Below are 17,447 nucleotides of genomic sequence, written 5' to 3'. Positions count from 1 at the left end.
GACTTTATTATTCTTTTTGTGTCTCTATTTCCTCTTGTGTGAACTGGGAATAATAACCTTCATGGTTTTTGTAAGGATTAAACGAGTTAATATGTCTGGTACATAAATAAACATAAAAGTACTACTATTCTAGACTATTTTAAGAAATTATTTTTACATCTGATTCTTACAGCATCCCTGGTTTTCCATAAAATATTCAAAAAACTGAAAGAAAGACAGCATATAATCCTAGTGTCTAGGTATAAATAAATACTTCTGTGAAAACTATCCTCAGAAAATAAAAGTGTAAACAAAGTGTTAGTCTCTCAGTTGCGTCCAATTCTTTCCAACCAGATGGACTGCAGCCACCGGGCCCCTCTGTTCATGGAATTCTCCAGACAAGAATACTGAAGTGGGTTGCCACTTCCCACTGCAGGGGATCTTCCCAACCCAGAGATCAAATCTGGGTCTCCCGCATTGCAGGCAGACTCTTTACCATCTAAGCCTACAGGGAAGCCTCAACTTCCCCACAAAAGGAATAAAACAGCAATATTCTATTCCAAAAGAAGTTTTAAAAAAGTTAAGTTCTTAAAACTATCTTTTTATCAATGTAAATTATAGCAGCTCTGATGAAATGTTTTTAAGTTCAATAAAGTTGAGATAAGAAAAATGCTCTTAAATCTGTTCCAGGTTTTAAATGCTTTGTAATTATTTGCATTTTCTAAGTACACTGTTAAGAATGTATTTCCCATGACCAGGTTCATCATGTATCTAGTAATCTTGGGAGTATGGGACACAAATTACTGCCTTAGAGAAAACACTGCCTATTACACGTATAAAGCTCAAAGAGCAGCTTTCAGAAAGATGGAAAGTATTAATAAATACACCAGCCATTTAGTTGTTTGAGCTTTATTTTTATATGCATACATGTGCCAAAAAAACAAAAATTTCAAAGATATGGGGTACAACATACCAAATGAAATCATTTAAAATTATTTTAACGTATACACAAGTAACAGTATAAAGTACATGTATATGATACATTATATAATTTGTTCTGAGGTTTTGAAAAGCAGTATTTTGAGCTTTGAATTCTGATACTATTATCTATTACATCATTTAAGTAACACATATTTCAAAAGTTTAAATTTTTTAATAATAACTAAATTAACACATAATTCTAAGACAATCTGATAGATGAGCTGCCTTTGCCAAAATAGTGTTGTTCAATTCTTCTGCAGAAAGCAAGGAGGTTGCTGTAGTTTTTCACCTTCTCAGAAAGTTCATCATTGGTCATTTGTGTAGTAAGAATGGTATATAGATGGCCAAATACCAGTGCATCTAGTTCAGTAGGCCTAAGACAAAAGCAGAAACGAGAGCAACATGAACAGCATTTAACTTACAAGGTAGACTAAACACAATTTAAAAAAAAAACACTTTATTATTCTATTTAAAAGAAAAAACTAACTTAAGACATAAATCCTACCCCAATCTGATAGAATTTATTCTATTTTACTGGAGTTTCTGTTAAAAAATATGAAAACTTTTGAACCATGATTTGCTAGTTATGTGACTTGCTTTCTTAAATAGTGTGTGTGCGTGCGTGTGTTAGTCGCTCAGTTGTGTCCAACTCTGCGATCCCATGGACTGTAGCCCACCAGACTCCTCTGTCCATGAAATTCTCCAGGCAAGAACACTGCAGTGGGTTGCCATTCCCTTCTCCAGGAGATCTTCCCAACCCAGTGATTGAACCCAGGTCTCCCATATTGTGGGAAGATTCTTTACCGTCTGAGCCACCAGGGAAGCCCAAAGTCACTCAGTCGTGTTCAACTCTTTACAACTCCATAGACTACACAATCCATGGAATTCTCTAGGCCAGAATACTGGAGTGGGTAGCCTTTTCCTTCTCCAGGGGATCTTCCCAACCGAAGGATCAAATCCAGGTCTCCCACACTGCAGGGGGTTCTTTACCAGCTGAGCCACAAGGGAAACCCAAGAATAATGGAGTGGGTAGCCTATCCCTTCTCCAGTGGATCTTCCTGACCCAGGAATCAAACTGGGGTCTCCCGCATTACAGGCAGATTCTTTACCAACCGAGCTATCAGGGAAGCCCTTCTTAAATAGTAGTATCATTTAAATGTGTTAAAATAATATTAGTGTAAATAATCACGTTCATTTTATTAAGTTATTTACTAAATATACAACAGGTCTCCAATGAGCCAGTAACTGTGCCAGATGCTAAAGATATAAAAGTAAGAAAGCAAGTTTACTTACCCTTTTTAAAGTAAACTTAGCTTTCTGAAGGATATACAAGAATGGCTTCAAGAAAAATTTTTGTAGAGTTTTTTTTTCCCCTTTAATTAAATATCACTAACAAAAAGATGAAATTTATCTACCTTGCTACCAATGGTCTATATATGGGATATCACAAATTTACATTATATTAAAATAATTACAATAGACCTGTGAACAACACTGGCTGGAATTGTTGTTAAGGTCCACTTATATGCCAAGTTTTTTTTCAATAAACAGATACTACATTACTACACAATCCATGGTTGATTTAATCTGTTTGTGGATGCAGAGCCACAGACACAAAGGTCTGACTAAAGTTATACATGGATTTTCAACTGTAGCTAAGGGTCAGCACCCTGAACCCTCTCATTATACTGCATTAGCACAATATTGGGCTTCCCTGGTGGCTCAGATGGTAAAGAATCTGCCTGCAATGGGGAAAACATGGGTACAATCCCTGGATCAGGAAGATTTCCTGGAGGAGGGCGTGGCAACCCACTCCAGTATTCTTGCCTGGAGAATCCCCATGGACAGAGGAGCCTGGAGGGCTACAGTCCATGGGGTTGCACAGAGTCGAACACAGCTGAGTGACTAAGCACAGCACAATATTACTAAAAGGAAAAAATACATCATTATATGCCATCAGTAATTACTGCTGTCAATCCTACAGTGGTAGTCCTAAATTATAGAGAAAACATCTTAATCCACCTGAAATGTAAAAATATGTTGCAGTAACCTGGTTTGGCAAAATAGACCTTTTCAGTTCAGTCGCTCAGTCATGTCCGACTCTTTGAGACCCAATGGACTGCAGCACACTGGCCCTCCCCGTCCACCACCAACTCCTAGAGTTTACTCAAACTCATGTCCATTGAGTTGGCGATCCCAACTCTGTCGTCACCTTCTATCTTTTCGATCTTTCCCAGCATTAGGGTCGTTTTAAATGAGTCAATTCTTCACATCAGGTGGCCAAAGTATTGGAGTTTCAACTTCAGTATTAGTCTTTCCAGTGAATATTCAGGACTGATCTCCTTTAGGATGGATTAGTTGGATCTCCTTGCTGTCCAAGGGACTCTCAAGAGTCTTCTCCAACACCACAGTTCAAAAGCATCAACTCTTCAGTGCTCAGCTTTCTTTCTAGTCCAACTCTCACATCCATACATGACCACAGGAAAAACCGTAGCTTTGACTAGACGGACCTTTGCTGGCAAAGTAACATCTCTGCTTTGTAATATGCTGTCTAGGTTGGTCATAACTTTTCTTCCAAGGAGCAAGCGTCTTTTAATTTCATGGCTGCAGTCACCATCTGTAGTGATTTTGGAGTCCAAAAAAATAAAGTCTGTCACTGTCTCCACTGTTTTCCCGTCTATTTACCATAAAGTGATGGCACCAGGTGCCATGATCTTCGTTTTCTGAATGTTGAGTTTTAAGCCAACTTCTTCACTCTCCTCTTTCACTTTCATCAAGAGGCTCTTTAGTTCTTCGCTTTCTGCCATAAGGGTTATGTCATCTGCATATCTGAGGTTATTGATATTTCTCCCGGCAATGGGGTTCTGTCAAATCCTAATTCTGCCACTAACTTACTAGCTATGTAGCCTTGATCGCCACTCATGAATGACCTCTTGTGGTTGCATGGCCTTATATGTCTTCATGTCACTAATTCCTAAGTATTTATCTCCAGCCTGAGTCTCTCCCCTGAAGTCCAGAATAATACGTTCAAATATCTCCACATGAATGTTCAATAAGGATCTCAAATCAGCTTGTCTCCTCATCTTCTCAAAATAAAAGTCTATATGCACCTATATGCACCACCTGTTCAAGCCAAAAATGTGAGTTCCGCTTGAGTCTTCTCTTATCCTCTCACATCTATTAGAAAGCCGGGTGAGACATAACCACCAAAATATGTCCTGAATACCACCACTTATCTGTTATTACCTCCTCATCTGAGCCACCATCATCTCACCAAGACCACTGTACTACCTTCCTACTGTATCTCCCTGCTTCTACTTAACTGCTCTGCTACTTTTTAAAAAATATCACCAGCTCACACCACGCCAAGCATAAAACATTCCAATGAATTTCCATTCTACTTACACTAACACGCAAACTCCTTACCCAAAGCATACAAGTCTCAGATGATCTGGCTCTGGCTTACCTCTTCAGCCGTACCGCCTACCATTTTCAACACACAACCATAGATGGCTTTGCTTCTTCCATCTGAACATAAACTAGCCAATCTTAGGGACTTGACCCAACTATTCCTGCTACCTGGAACACTCTTCCCTTGATTTCACATTGCTGGCTCCTCCTTGTCTTTCAGAATACAGCTTAAACGTCACATCTGAAAGTCTCCCCTGACCATGCCAACTAAAGTGGGCATATAGTTACTTATTGTGATGTGATCCTATTTTAATTCTCTATATGGCACTTTAAACTTTCTCATATTTATTTTTAATCGTCTGTCTCCTTCCACCAGGTCACTGTCTACTTGTTTCCTGTTATGTCCCCATTATCTAGAACAACACCTGGCCCAAAGTAAGTTCTCAATAAGTATGTGTTTAAATGAATCAATAAAAAGGTGAAGTACTTTTCATACCACATTATAACTATTTACTTAATGTTTCCCTCTTATACTCTAAGTTCTCTAAAGGTAACAAAGCATATATCTTTATATCCCCAGTTCTTAGCAAGGAATCTAAGGAACTGAATGGTTATATGTTGAATCAATAATGCAACAAAAAAGAAAGCATCCTAAGCTGTACAGGATATTTAATTTTTCAACAGTAGTTATTCACATTCTTCCAAAGCCTTCCCTCTTTTGACACATTCATGAACTATTAATCAAAGTCAAATGTGCAATTTATGGTCATGTTTAAGAAGGTAGTCAACAGGATAGTTTAAAAAAAAAAATCACAAGTGTCCTGGGACTTAATAGCACTATGATCCTAGCATCACAGATTAAGAATTAATAACAAATGAACACCTGGAAAAAACCAAAGATGCAGAAGGTAGATAAACGTAGAGCTGAGGCACTCTATGAGAAGTAATACGAACATCAATCCTTCCAGATCCCTAAACATATTTCTTAAAACGTGTATCTTATCAATTTAGGATTTATTTTTCTAATCTTTACTTAGGATTAACTACCCTCTGTTTCTTGTACTAGAGCCTAAAAGAGGTGAATATATTCTGTGATGCAACTTCTAGTAGCAGGGCATCTTTTGTCAACAAATGAAGGCTCTGAATGAGCTTGGGTATGAAGGCATGTTTAAACCAGAGTTGTGTAGTAGTACCCCTGAAGTGGTCAAAATGTTATCTGCTGCAAATGTCATCTATATAACTCAAAAGGTGCTGAATTATATACAGGTAACAAGCATATAAAAATCGATCTGATGTTTCCTAAAGACAGCAACTTCATGACCAATTACTTTTAGAACATCTAACAGGAAGTAGGATACACTATACTAAAGCAAAACACACACATAACTTCCAATGCATATTTTTTGCAATCCTTCCGCAACTGCTTACATTAGGTGACTCTGACATATAAGTTATCAATTCCCACAGTACTCTTTTTAAAAAGTATATTGTGTATGTGCTGTTACTCTTCTCTATTGTTTCTATTTCTCTTTCCTTTTATGACTGTATAATTGAAATATTGATATTGTTAAAAAATAAATAAAGAGTACACTGTGGTAGTGGGACACAACTATATACCACTGTTATAACTCACAAAACTGTATACACATAAAAGCGCCAATTTTACTTTTTGTAAATTATACCACAAACTTGACTTTTTTAAAAAAAGCAAGATACTCAGAAAAATGTTTGCAACTCCTATAAAGAGACCCAGTATTTTTATTGAATCATGTAATCAAGCCAAGATTTCATGTACCTCCAGCTTTAATTACCTTTTCTATATAATATGGAGAGAAAACCACCCTTCTGCCCACTAAGTAGTTTGCGGATTATAATTTAGATATAAATAGCAACTCCCCTCCTAAGACCTTTAACATCTTTCATAATGTTGCCTTCTCATCTTGCATTATCATTCTTTCTACTTTTCTGTTGGTTATCCACTATTCTTTTTTTTCCAGTTTTACTGAAAAATAATTAACATACATCGCTGTGTAAGTTTAAAGTTTACAGCATGATAGCTTGATTTACATATATTATAAAACTGCTATCAATAGGTTCAGCTAACATCCATCAGTTACCTACTAGTCTTTCATTTGCATATAAAAACAGTACCATAAAACATGAATGTTTTCCTAACCTTTCCCATTAAAAATTTTTGCACTCATCCTTTTCATTTTCAACTGTTATGGTTCCACATTTCTTTCTTTCTGATACCTTTCATAGCCTAGTTTCAAAAACATTAATTTTGTCTGAGTGTTCTCGAATTTTTCTTTCCAAAAACATTAATTTTGTCTGAGTATTCCCTTATTTTTCTTTCCTGTTATACTATTAATTTGTCATTTCTCATACTAACAGAAATAATTTACATATCCTTTCTTTATATCAACCACTGATCTTTAGGACTATCACTCAAATTTGTAAATCAAGCTTCTTGCCATTAACTTTGCTATATTTTGCCTTTGGGTATTTTGCCTGTGGGTATTTTTGAGCAATTTCTCCTTAATTTTCTTAACTGGTGATTTCTTAATTTAAAAAAGCTCAATGAAATTCTACTCCCCCCTGAAATTTTTCTTAAGGTTCCCAAGTATAATTTTTGCATTTCCAATCTGTATATGAAGGTATAATTTTCAAATTTTACCATTTACTTAAAGGTTAACAGCAGTATTTTTTCCTTTTTCAAATCTAACTCTTTTTCAATTTATCATTCAATTTAATCTAGTTTTAACCAACATCTACTGAGCTTCCTCTAACAGATTTTATTTGGAAACACTTAGACCTGCAAGGAGCTCATAAATGCTTTAGAGTAGTATAATTCTTACTATCCTGATTACATTTCTAAGAACTACTTTTTTTCTACTTCTTCCTCTTTATTAAAAAGTAACAGGAAAATATCACTTTAAGAAAACATTTAGGTTTTTATTTCAAATCCACTCACCAGGTGAAAGGGAACAAATGACTCAGTCTTTGTATAGGTGTCTTAACAAGTATCACATCAGCAAGGTTATGTGTACACAACAGATAGCACAGATTTTGACTTTCATTTTAGAAATATGAATTTCCCTGGTGGCTCAGATGGTAAAGAATCTGCCTGCAATGTAGGAGACCTGGGTTCGATCTCTGGGTTGGGAAGATCCCCTGGAGGAGGGCAAGGCAACCCATTCTAGTTTTCTTGCCTAGAGAATCGCCATGGACAAAGGGGCCTGCCGGGCTACAGTCCATGGGGTCCAAAGAGTCGGACACACCAACACTATGCATCATGAAGGATAAAAAGGCCAACAATCATTAGTATCTACTTTGTATTATTTCTCATTTGTTTTCAAGTTCACTTTCCTTTTTCCTTTCCACCACTGAGCTTCTTTGTCTCCTTTTTCCCAATTACTATTCTTGCTGCAGGGCTTCCCTGGTAGGTCCATGGTTAAGAATCCGTCTGCAATGCATGAGACGCAGGTTTAGTCCCTGGGTCAGGAAGATCCCCTGGAGAAGGAAATGGCAACCCAGTCCAGTATTCTTGCCTGGAGAATCCCATGAACCAGAGGAGCCTGACGGGCTACAGTCCATGGGGTCTCAAGAATCAGATACAACCTAGCACTAAACAGCAACAACAAATTCTCGCAAGAACTCCCTCAACCCTCTTTCTCTTTCTTCTCAGGAGTGACTAAGTTTCTTTCATGAGGCCTCTCAACATGTCTAGTAAGTAAGCTAGAAGAAAAGCTGATTCTAAGTTTAGAGGGTAAGCAGAGGATTCACAGGGAAATAAATTTTAATATTATTAAACAACTGCATAAAATTAAATTAAACCTATTCTATACTTCAAAAACAAAAATGTTTAAGTCTCATATAAGATAAAATTATTTCAAAAACCTACATCTTAATACCAGTTAAACAGTTTCTCAGTTACAAACCTCATTTTTACACCTATTCTAAACTTTGAATTTTCAATTACAAGTTTAAAAATAACTACACACAAGTAACGCTCAAAATTCTCCAAGCCAGGATTCAACATTACGTGAACTATGAACTTCCAGATGTTCAAGCTGGATTAATTAAATATACCCTTTTTGAGCTTTTCCGCTCCTATGAATTCCTATATCAGAAAGAAAAGGAACTACACAACAGAAACATTTTGATACATTTCTTTTGTATTAGAGACTAAACAACTAGCATCAGTATAGCAAACATCACTAAAAGTAAGAACATATAGCTATAGAAGCTTCACCTACCAGGATTTCATGGTTTGAACTCTATGACATTTTCTGCTTCAAAGATCAACAGACTCCAATTTTATTTGAATATCAACTGTATAGCACATACATTAATATAACTTACATATTTCCAAGCTATCATCATTGTCATTTTTGCTACAAATATTAATATCTCTACCAAAAGATGTTTGATATAGCTACAGATGAATGCCTCTGAAGATATAATAAATAATAGCAAATAAATCTTTTTAAAAATTATCAATCTAAAAGTCAAGGGATTTTTATTAAAGCTAAAAAAAGATTCGATTCCAAGCAAACCACTGAGGCTAAAATGCTTATTTAAACCCATCTTAAACTAGATCACAGGATAATTGATTCTGATATAGTAAAATAGTAACTTCAAAACAAAAAAAGGAAAAATTCATTCTTTGCCTACATTAGATATTATTTTCCAAATTACAAAAAATTCTATCTTAATGAAACATGAAATACTTAATTCACATATATACATACATATTTTGAATCTATATCCTTTACAATCATTTCTATGCTTTACAAATATTTTCATTAAATTTTAAAAAGAAAAGTTTCTAATAGTACTTGTCCATCCAACAATATTTTTTACTGTTTAGTTTTATTCACTTTTCTAGTCCTCAGGGAATTAGCCTATACAGACAATGGCTACACTTCATGTTTTAATAGTACTTTGCAAGCTCAGAATTTTAAGATGTCATAGTTCCATATAAAGCATCTTGACGTATTTCTAGTAGAACCTCTATATCATAGTATAATGATGGGTTTACATGTCTGCCTTCAGGAGAAAATTCTTAATGGCTACCACCAAATTTTAGAAATCTTAGTCTCCCAGAAGCTAGTGCTGTGCCTGATAACCAAGAAATTAAATGTTTAATGAATGCAAAAATAAATTTTAATGTAACTGTTTTCATAAATACTTCTTGATAAAACAATTCCTCTATGACAAAATGATATTATATACATGATAAAATAACAATATAGAAAAGAAACTAATTCACTAAAAAGAATAAAATCCTTACTGTTTATTGAAGAAATATGGTTGTGTTCCCAGTCTTTGAGAAAGAGCTTGACAGCACTGGTCTACATCTTCTAAGACCTAACACAAGCAACAGACCCCAAAGAAAAACATTTAAATTAGCAAGCAATACAATGTGTCTAAAACTTCATTTGTAACATAGCTTACAATAAATTTAGGTAACCTTTTAGAGTATATTTAAATCAGACAAGAGACCACAGAGACAGCATAAGTAATACTTTCTATATAAGAAATACGAAAATTTGAGAACAAATTTCCTTTAAACGCAAGTACATTTAAGTTACTCATAAGGATTCTGATCAAGAAAGTTTTTATCTCAATACTCTACTCCCTATAAAAGTTTTCCTGAATCCATATAATCAAATGATTGCACATATATTAAAAAATCCGCTTCATAAAGATGACACTACTGATCTACCATGAATAAGCAGCATTTGGATTGTTTTCCACTAGTGGAAACATTTTATTTACTCTGCTCCTTTCAATTACCCAATCCTCCTCGTGGCCAGTGGCACAAATCAATGGTTGGCTTGCTAGGACTAGGGGTATCCTGCTTAATGATACTCAAACTCATATTTTTATAATTTTTCTACTTCAGTAATGCAAGACCAAAGAAAAGTAGGAATTTTAAGCACTGCATTTAACAGGGTTTTGTTTTTTTTTAAAGCCCTGATGCTGCAGATCTATATTTACTGGCATAAAAAATGCCCACAATGTATTGTTGAATGGAAAAAATATTAGGTTAGAGAGTGGCAAGTATAATATGATTCCACTTTTTAAAAATATTAAGAGACATCTAGAAGAATGTTCTTCACATAGTTAACAGTGGCAATTTCTAGGTGGCAGGATCCAAGGCAATTTTTATTCCCTTTTTGAAGTTTTCTGTATTACATAATTTGTCTTATAATAAGCATGTGTGATTTTTATAAAACAATAAACTACTTCATGTCAGAGAAAATAAGAACAAATGTTTTGTTAATTTTTTTTATTATGTTGGGATTTTTTTTTTAAAGGACTATGAATTTTAAAAATTCTTTTTCTTTATGCATTAAAGTTGAGGGTTTTATCAACTTCAACCTGAACTGACCTGGTCCAGAGTCTTGTTACCCCATCCAATAGCTTTCATCTTACGTTTGACTTCCCACTGTTTCTGATAGGCCAAAATATGATTCAGAGGCCAAGGGTAGGGAGATCCATACCTAGCATGAGTGATCTAAAGCAAAAAGATTATGTTAAAATTGAGATCCTAAAAATAAAGTATTTTCACAAATAGATTTCTAAAGGAAATATATTTTCAGAGAAACAAAAACATAGTATGCAATCTTAAAATTAAAATTTTAAGTGATTCCCTTTATAAATATATAAACTTTTATGCACTTTGCAACCAGTTATATCAAACAACATATAGCTTCCCTAAAATGTATGTGCAAGCAAAATTAAAGTTAAGTGAAAAACTATATCACTAATGGTACAAACCACAATGTTTCATTTATGAGCAGGGACTTATGATTCTGAGCAAAAGTGTTTTTTCATTAAATTTTAATTAAGATAAATGCTGCAGAACCACTCACCTCTCCTACAGTAGCATCATCACACCACTGAAGATACAGCTAGGAAAAAAAAAAAACAATCACCAAAACTTCAGCATATCAAAGAGAAAATGGATAAAGTAAGTTATTTCTTGCCAGAGTAAGTTTTATAAACCAATATCATTGAAGTCACATATGTGAACATTTTTTCCCCCCTTGGCTAATGTTCCACACAGAATTATTAAGCTTAATGATGGTACCTAAAAAATACTTTTTATTCATAAAATTATCTCTAAATGCCATTAGAGTATTTTACGGATATTATTTAAGAAAACTTCACAAGACCAAAATAAAATGATCACTCCTGTTTACAAAAAGAAAAAACTAGAAATGAAAAAACAGGCAACTTATTCAAACATAATGATTAAATAATCTGGGTAACCATACTAGCCCTAGAGTTTACTTCACTATTTTCCTTTATTTCAGTAACTTTAAAATAAGCCATAAGAAAGATAATCTTTTATGAGAGAAAAAGCTTATTTTCAAGGCCTGTTATCTTCTGTTATACCTCTGCAGTCAACAGCATATTGTTGACTAATTCCATGTAGGCTTTCATTTCTGCTTTTTGGACTTCATCCAGCCCATCACTAAGAGAATGGCCCTAAAGGGAATTTAAAAAAATTTTAAAGAGCATCATATTAAACATACAAAAACTTTCAGTTATCTTACTACCAAGTAATACAACATCAATGTTTTACTGCAGATGTCCAAAGGATTAGTTTTCAAAATGTCCCTAAAACATAATTATTTTATGTGAAAATTATGAAAAAATAATACTTTGCTATGACTATAAAATATTAGTAAGAAGTATTTACTCGTCATTATAAAAATGTATCATTCAAGAGATAAAATTTATTATTTCACCAAAGAAGAACACAAGGATGGTCAGTAAACTGTGTTTTTTTAAGACACTAAACCTTAGTAATAAAATAAATTCCAAAAGATTGACATGTGTTACTTATAAAGTGGTCAAAGATTTTTTTGAAGTGTTATTAGTAAAGGATAGGGAAAAAGACACTAATTTTTAAATGCTAATACACTACAGTAATGAGTAGACTTATAAAATAGTATAAACTTTAGTTCAATCTGATGATCTGTTGTAAAATTTTTAAAATGTATACCCTATAACACTGTAATATCACTCTTAGGAATTTATGCTAAGGAGATAATTTAACAAGTGTATAAAGGTATACATAAAAGAATATTTATCTTAGCACTCAATAACAGCAAAAAGTTGCCAACAACTTATGTGTCCATCAATAAAGAATTAAGTAAAAAAATTCTAATACAAAAGATGCTTTTGAACTGTGGTGTTGGAGAAGACTCTTGAGAGTTCCTTGGATTGGAAGGAGATCCAAGCAGTCCATCCTAAAGGAAATCAGTCCTGAATATTCATTGGAAGGACTGATGCTGAAGCTGAAACTCCAATCCTTTGGCCACCTGATGCGAAGAAATGACTCACTGGAAAAGAACCTGATGCTGGGAAAGAATGAAGGCGGGAGAAAAAGGGGACAACAGATGGTGATATGGTTGCATGGCATCACCAACTCAATGGACATGGATTTGAGTAGACTCCGGGAGTTGGTGATGGACACGGAGGCCTGGTGTGCTGCGGTCTACGGGGTTGCAAAGAGTCAGACATGACTGAGGGACTGAACTGAACTGAATACATAAGAATACTATACAACAATCTAAAAGGATAATACATATCTATAGTCATTAACATGGAAGAATTTCTAAACATATTGATGACTTTAAAAGGCAGGTTTCAAAATAAGACTAATAGTATTACTTATATTTTTCTACATATGCAAAAAAATTCTGGATGGATGTCCCCCAAAATGTTAACGGAGGTTGTTCTTTGATAACTATTAAAATCTAAACTGAATAATGGGTAAAGGAGTACATTCAACCTGTAAACATTCTATAACTCCCTTCTCAAAAGTCAACCTGATATTTTACAACAACCTAATAGTTTTCATTTGTGACCAAAATTCTCATAAACATGAATGAGAAAATTATCTCTCATTTTGTAAAGATCAAAAGGCCTCTTTTGCCATTGATTTACATTATAAAAGGAAAAAAAAAACTCTTTAGACTATTTCTCCAGTAGTTTATATCAGCATTTTATAAAACTAGGTTAAAATCAATGTAAATGCTACGACACACTAAAGATGATGAATGACCTATTTAAGAGTAACTGTGATCAAATCCATTTAATATCTTCTTTATTACCTTGGCTTTAACGAATTGGACTATTGGACCAAGTTCTGATACTACTTGATTTCCTACATGAATAAAAGGTACTTTACCTGTGGAAGGGGAAAAACAATGTGAGAACATGACCAGTAAATTAAAATTTGTGCTAAAAAGGAAATCAACACAACACTTGGTTATATCTGATTAATACAGAGTTTTGTAACATTATGACTTTTTAGAATTACAGTTAAGCATGTATATTAAATTCTAATAATTTTCTAACATCAATTGCTAATTTTAAAATAAAAGAAAGAGACAAGATTCATTTCGAGAGCTCTCACTCACATATAATAACATAACGCTCCCTTTTCAGAGCTAACACTAACAAATCAGTATGCAGCAGTGAATACTAATTATTCAAATTGTATGAACGAAGCCTGGACATTGTTTCATGACTGACAGATTGTTAAAACTTTAACTATGCCTTCCCTTCAGATTACAATAGATCAACCCATATTTAAACAATATTTATAAAGACTTTTTTTTTTACATCTACTACTTTCATATCTCAGACAACCATTGAGGTCAATTGTTTAGCACATAATGGTACATTAATAAATGTATCTGACTCAAAAAATATCAGGAATTAAGTGAATAACAATCTTTGAAAGTATGCTAGCTTATGAATTATAATACAAAGTCTGCTCCCAACACATGTGGGGAAAAAAAGAAGAAATACTATGCTTATAAAAACTGGCTTCTCCACTGTTTACAATAGCCAGGACATGGAAGCAACCTAGATGTCCATTGGCAGACGAATGGATAAGAAAGCTGTGGTACATATACACAACGGAATATTATTCAGCTATTAAAAAGAATGCATTTGAATCAGTTCTAATGAGGTGGATGAAACTGGAGCCTATTATACAGAGTGAAGTAAGTCAGAAAGAAAAACACTAACACAGTATATTAACGCATATATATGGAATTTAGAAAGATGGTAACAATGACCATATATGCGAGACAGCAAAAGAGACACAGATGTAAAGAACAGACTTTTGGACTCTGTGGGAGAAGGCGAGGGTGGGATGATTTGGGAGAAGAGCACTGAAACATGTATATTATCATATGTGAAACAGATCGCCAGTCCAGGTTCGATGCTTGAGACAGGGTGCTCGGGGCTGGTGCACTGGGATGACCCAGAGGGATGGGATGGGGAGGGAGGTGGGAGGGGGGTTCAGGATGGGGAACACATGTACACCCATGGCTGATTCATGTCAATGTATGGCAAAAACCACCACAATATTGTAGAGTAATTAGCCTCCAATTAAAATAACTAATTTAACTTAAAGAAAAATTGGCATCTCTAAGTAAATATCACATTAAAAAGTAATATTTTAATTTTATAAATACTAATAACTGGTGAAATTATCAGAGATGACAATCTCCAAATAGTAATAAAGTCTACCTAAAATGCTAGAGGATGAAACTCTGTCAGACCTAGTTTAAACAGAGTTCGCACTAACAGCACGCTTCTTCATGGTCCTTTTCAATAGAGTCACTCCTCTCCAGCTCAGACAAGACTGAGGGTCATGGATGAGGTGCACTGCACCAACAAAAGCTTCATCTGCATCCATAGGATAATATCACAAAGGAAACGCAGGCCTTTTGGAATACAACTCAGCAAATGAATTTAGAAGACATTTCCATTTACCAGTATAAAAACACTGAATTCTGCATTCTTTTTTTCTACTGCTTTATAAATCTTGCAAAAGAGAAAAAAAAATCGTATCTGCACAAGCATTAGATCACACTCTTTTTTTAACTTGGGATAAAATCTTTACAACTACTATACTGCTAGAAATAGTGCAGGTCCTCTGAGATAATATGATTACAGAATGAAAACTACTTGTGAATGAATGTGCAGACTGAAGAGTATTTTGGGGGTGGCACATTTTGAGAGCAAAGTGTATTTCTCATTTCCAATATCCAGTTTGGAGTTCTTGGAACAAAGAGCTTATATATACCTCATCTTACTGCACTTTGCTTTATTGTGCTTTGCAAATATTGAGCGTTTTTACAAACTGAAGGTTTGTGGCAACACTGCATTGACTAAGTATGTTGGTGCCATTTTTCCAACAGCATTTGCTTACTTTATTGTCTCTGTATCATATTTTAGTAATTTTCACAATAATTCATTTTTACAATAACATTTTTATTATTATTCTGTTATAAAACCTTAAAGGATGAAGAGTTGCTGCTAATAGATGAGCAAAGAAAGTGGTTTCTTGAAATGGAATGTACTCTTAGTGAAGATGTTGTGAAGACTGTTGAAATGACAATAAAGGAGTGAGAATATTACATAAACTTAGTTTATAAAAGAACACCAGGATTTGAGAAGACTGACTCCAGTTCTGAAAGAAGCTCTACTGTGGGGTAAAATGCTATCAAATAGCACTACATGCTACAGAGAAATCATTTGTGAAAGGAAGAGTCAATCAATGAGGCAAACTTCAGTGTTATCTTACTTTAAGAAACGGACACAGCCACCCCAGCCTTTAGCAACCACCACCCTGATCAGCAGCCATCAACATGGAGGAAAGATCCTCTACCAGCAAAAAGGTTTTGACTCATGGAAGGCTCAGATAATGGTCAGCATTTTTTTCAGCAATGAAGTATTTCTAATTGAAATATGTATATTGTTTCTCTTAGCCACAATGCTATTATACGATTAACAGACTACAGTATAACGTAGGCATTTTTTAAAAATCTAGGTACAAACTGGACTATCACTGCAATTCTATCAATGCAGAGTATTAAAAGAGGGAAAAAAAAAAAACCACTTACCAGATGGAGACATATATTCTGCATTTGCCCTGTAGACCACTTTGATAGGCAGATTACACATTTGCAAAAAGGCCTGTCGATCAAAAGAAATCTATAGTAAGTCTAATGAAAGTATATGCATATTAGAACACAACATTTTATTTCTTTTCTAAATTTAAGTAAAGCTCAGGAAAAGGAAAAGAATAAATCAATTTAAAGTGAAAGATTCGTACTCTAAAACAAAAATAAAATGTCATTTCAATACTAAAAGATCAATACATATGACTCAGACTCAAGTAAATGTATGAAGCTTAAAGCATTTATATACTCAAATGTAAGTCATCTACATTTTACTACATTAGTTAAGTCAGCAATACTGTGTATTTCTTTACTTTTCTACAACAGATGACTAAAAGTCCAAACTTTATACGTTATTACTTAATTCCACTACTCTCTTAGGATTCTTACCTTCATCTTAGGCGGAAACTCTCAAACTGTTTTTTTTTACTACTTCAAATTTCTCTCCAACAATACTCAATATCCTAACATGCAGCTTTTTTGCTCACTAATTCACCTTTTAAAGACAGAGAATTGTTTATTTTTACTTTGTTTATAGCAACAAAAATTTTATAAGGGACTTTATTTTCTTGGGCTCCAAAATCACTGTGGATAGTGACTGCCACCATGAATGTAAAAGGTGCTTGCTCCTTGGAAGAAAAGTTATAACAAACCCAGACAGTGTTTTAAAAAGCAGAGACATCACTTTGCAGACAAAGGCCCATAAAGTCAAAGCTATGGTTTTTCCAGTAGTCATGTACGGATGTGAGAGCTGGATCATAAAGAAGGCTGAGCACCAAAGAATTGATGCCTTTGAACTGTCGTTCTGGAGAAGACTCTTGAGAGTCCCTTGGACTGCAAGGAGATCAAACCAGTCAATCCTAAGGGCAATCAAGCCTGAATACTCATTGCAAGGACTGATGCTGAAACTGACATCGATTCAGTGGACGTGAGTGTGAGCAAACTCCAGGAGACAGTGAAGGACAGGGAAGCCTGGCGTGCTGCAGTCCATGGGGTTGCAAGGAGCAGGAGACATGACTGAGCAACTGAACAACAAAAATAGCCACAAAACTTTATAAGCAACTTAACTGT

General features: G+C 34.5%; 1 protein-coding gene across 3 annotated transcripts in view; it reads right to left on the bottom strand.

Annotated features, from left to right (window-relative positions):
* The window catches only part of MTX2 (metaxin 2), a 79,707-nt gene continuing 63,132 nt past the window's right edge, over positions 873–17,447 (bottom strand). For 2 of the 3 annotated variants that reach the window (XM_018065040.1, XM_018065046.1), the window contains 7 exons: positions 16,320–16,392; positions 13,509–13,585; positions 11,782–11,874; positions 11,256–11,294; positions 10,772–10,897; positions 9,668–9,744; positions 875–1,334 (listed from right to left, as the gene is read on the bottom strand). In XM_018065040.1, the coding sequence (XP_017920529.1) occupies positions 1,160–1,334; positions 9,668–9,744; positions 10,772–10,897; positions 11,256–11,294; positions 11,782–11,874; positions 13,509–13,585; positions 16,320–16,380 (648 nt within the window). In that variant the 5' untranslated portion in view covers positions 16,381–16,392 and the 3' untranslated portion in view covers positions 875–1,159. Of the gene's footprint in view, positions 1,335–9,667; positions 9,745–10,771; positions 10,898–11,255; positions 11,295–11,781; positions 11,875–13,508; positions 13,586–16,319; positions 16,393–17,447 lie in introns of all 3 variants that reach the window. The other variant, XM_005675928.3, reaches the window with a different exon arrangement.

The sequence above is a fragment of the Capra hircus genome, chromosome 2, assembly GCF_001704415.2.
Source record: "Capra hircus breed San Clemente chromosome 2, ASM170441v1, whole genome shotgun sequence".
NCBI classification, from domain to species: Eukaryota; Metazoa; Chordata; class Mammalia; order Artiodactyla; family Bovidae; genus Capra; species Capra hircus.
This window is presented reverse-complemented; position numbering and strand designations above follow the sequence as displayed.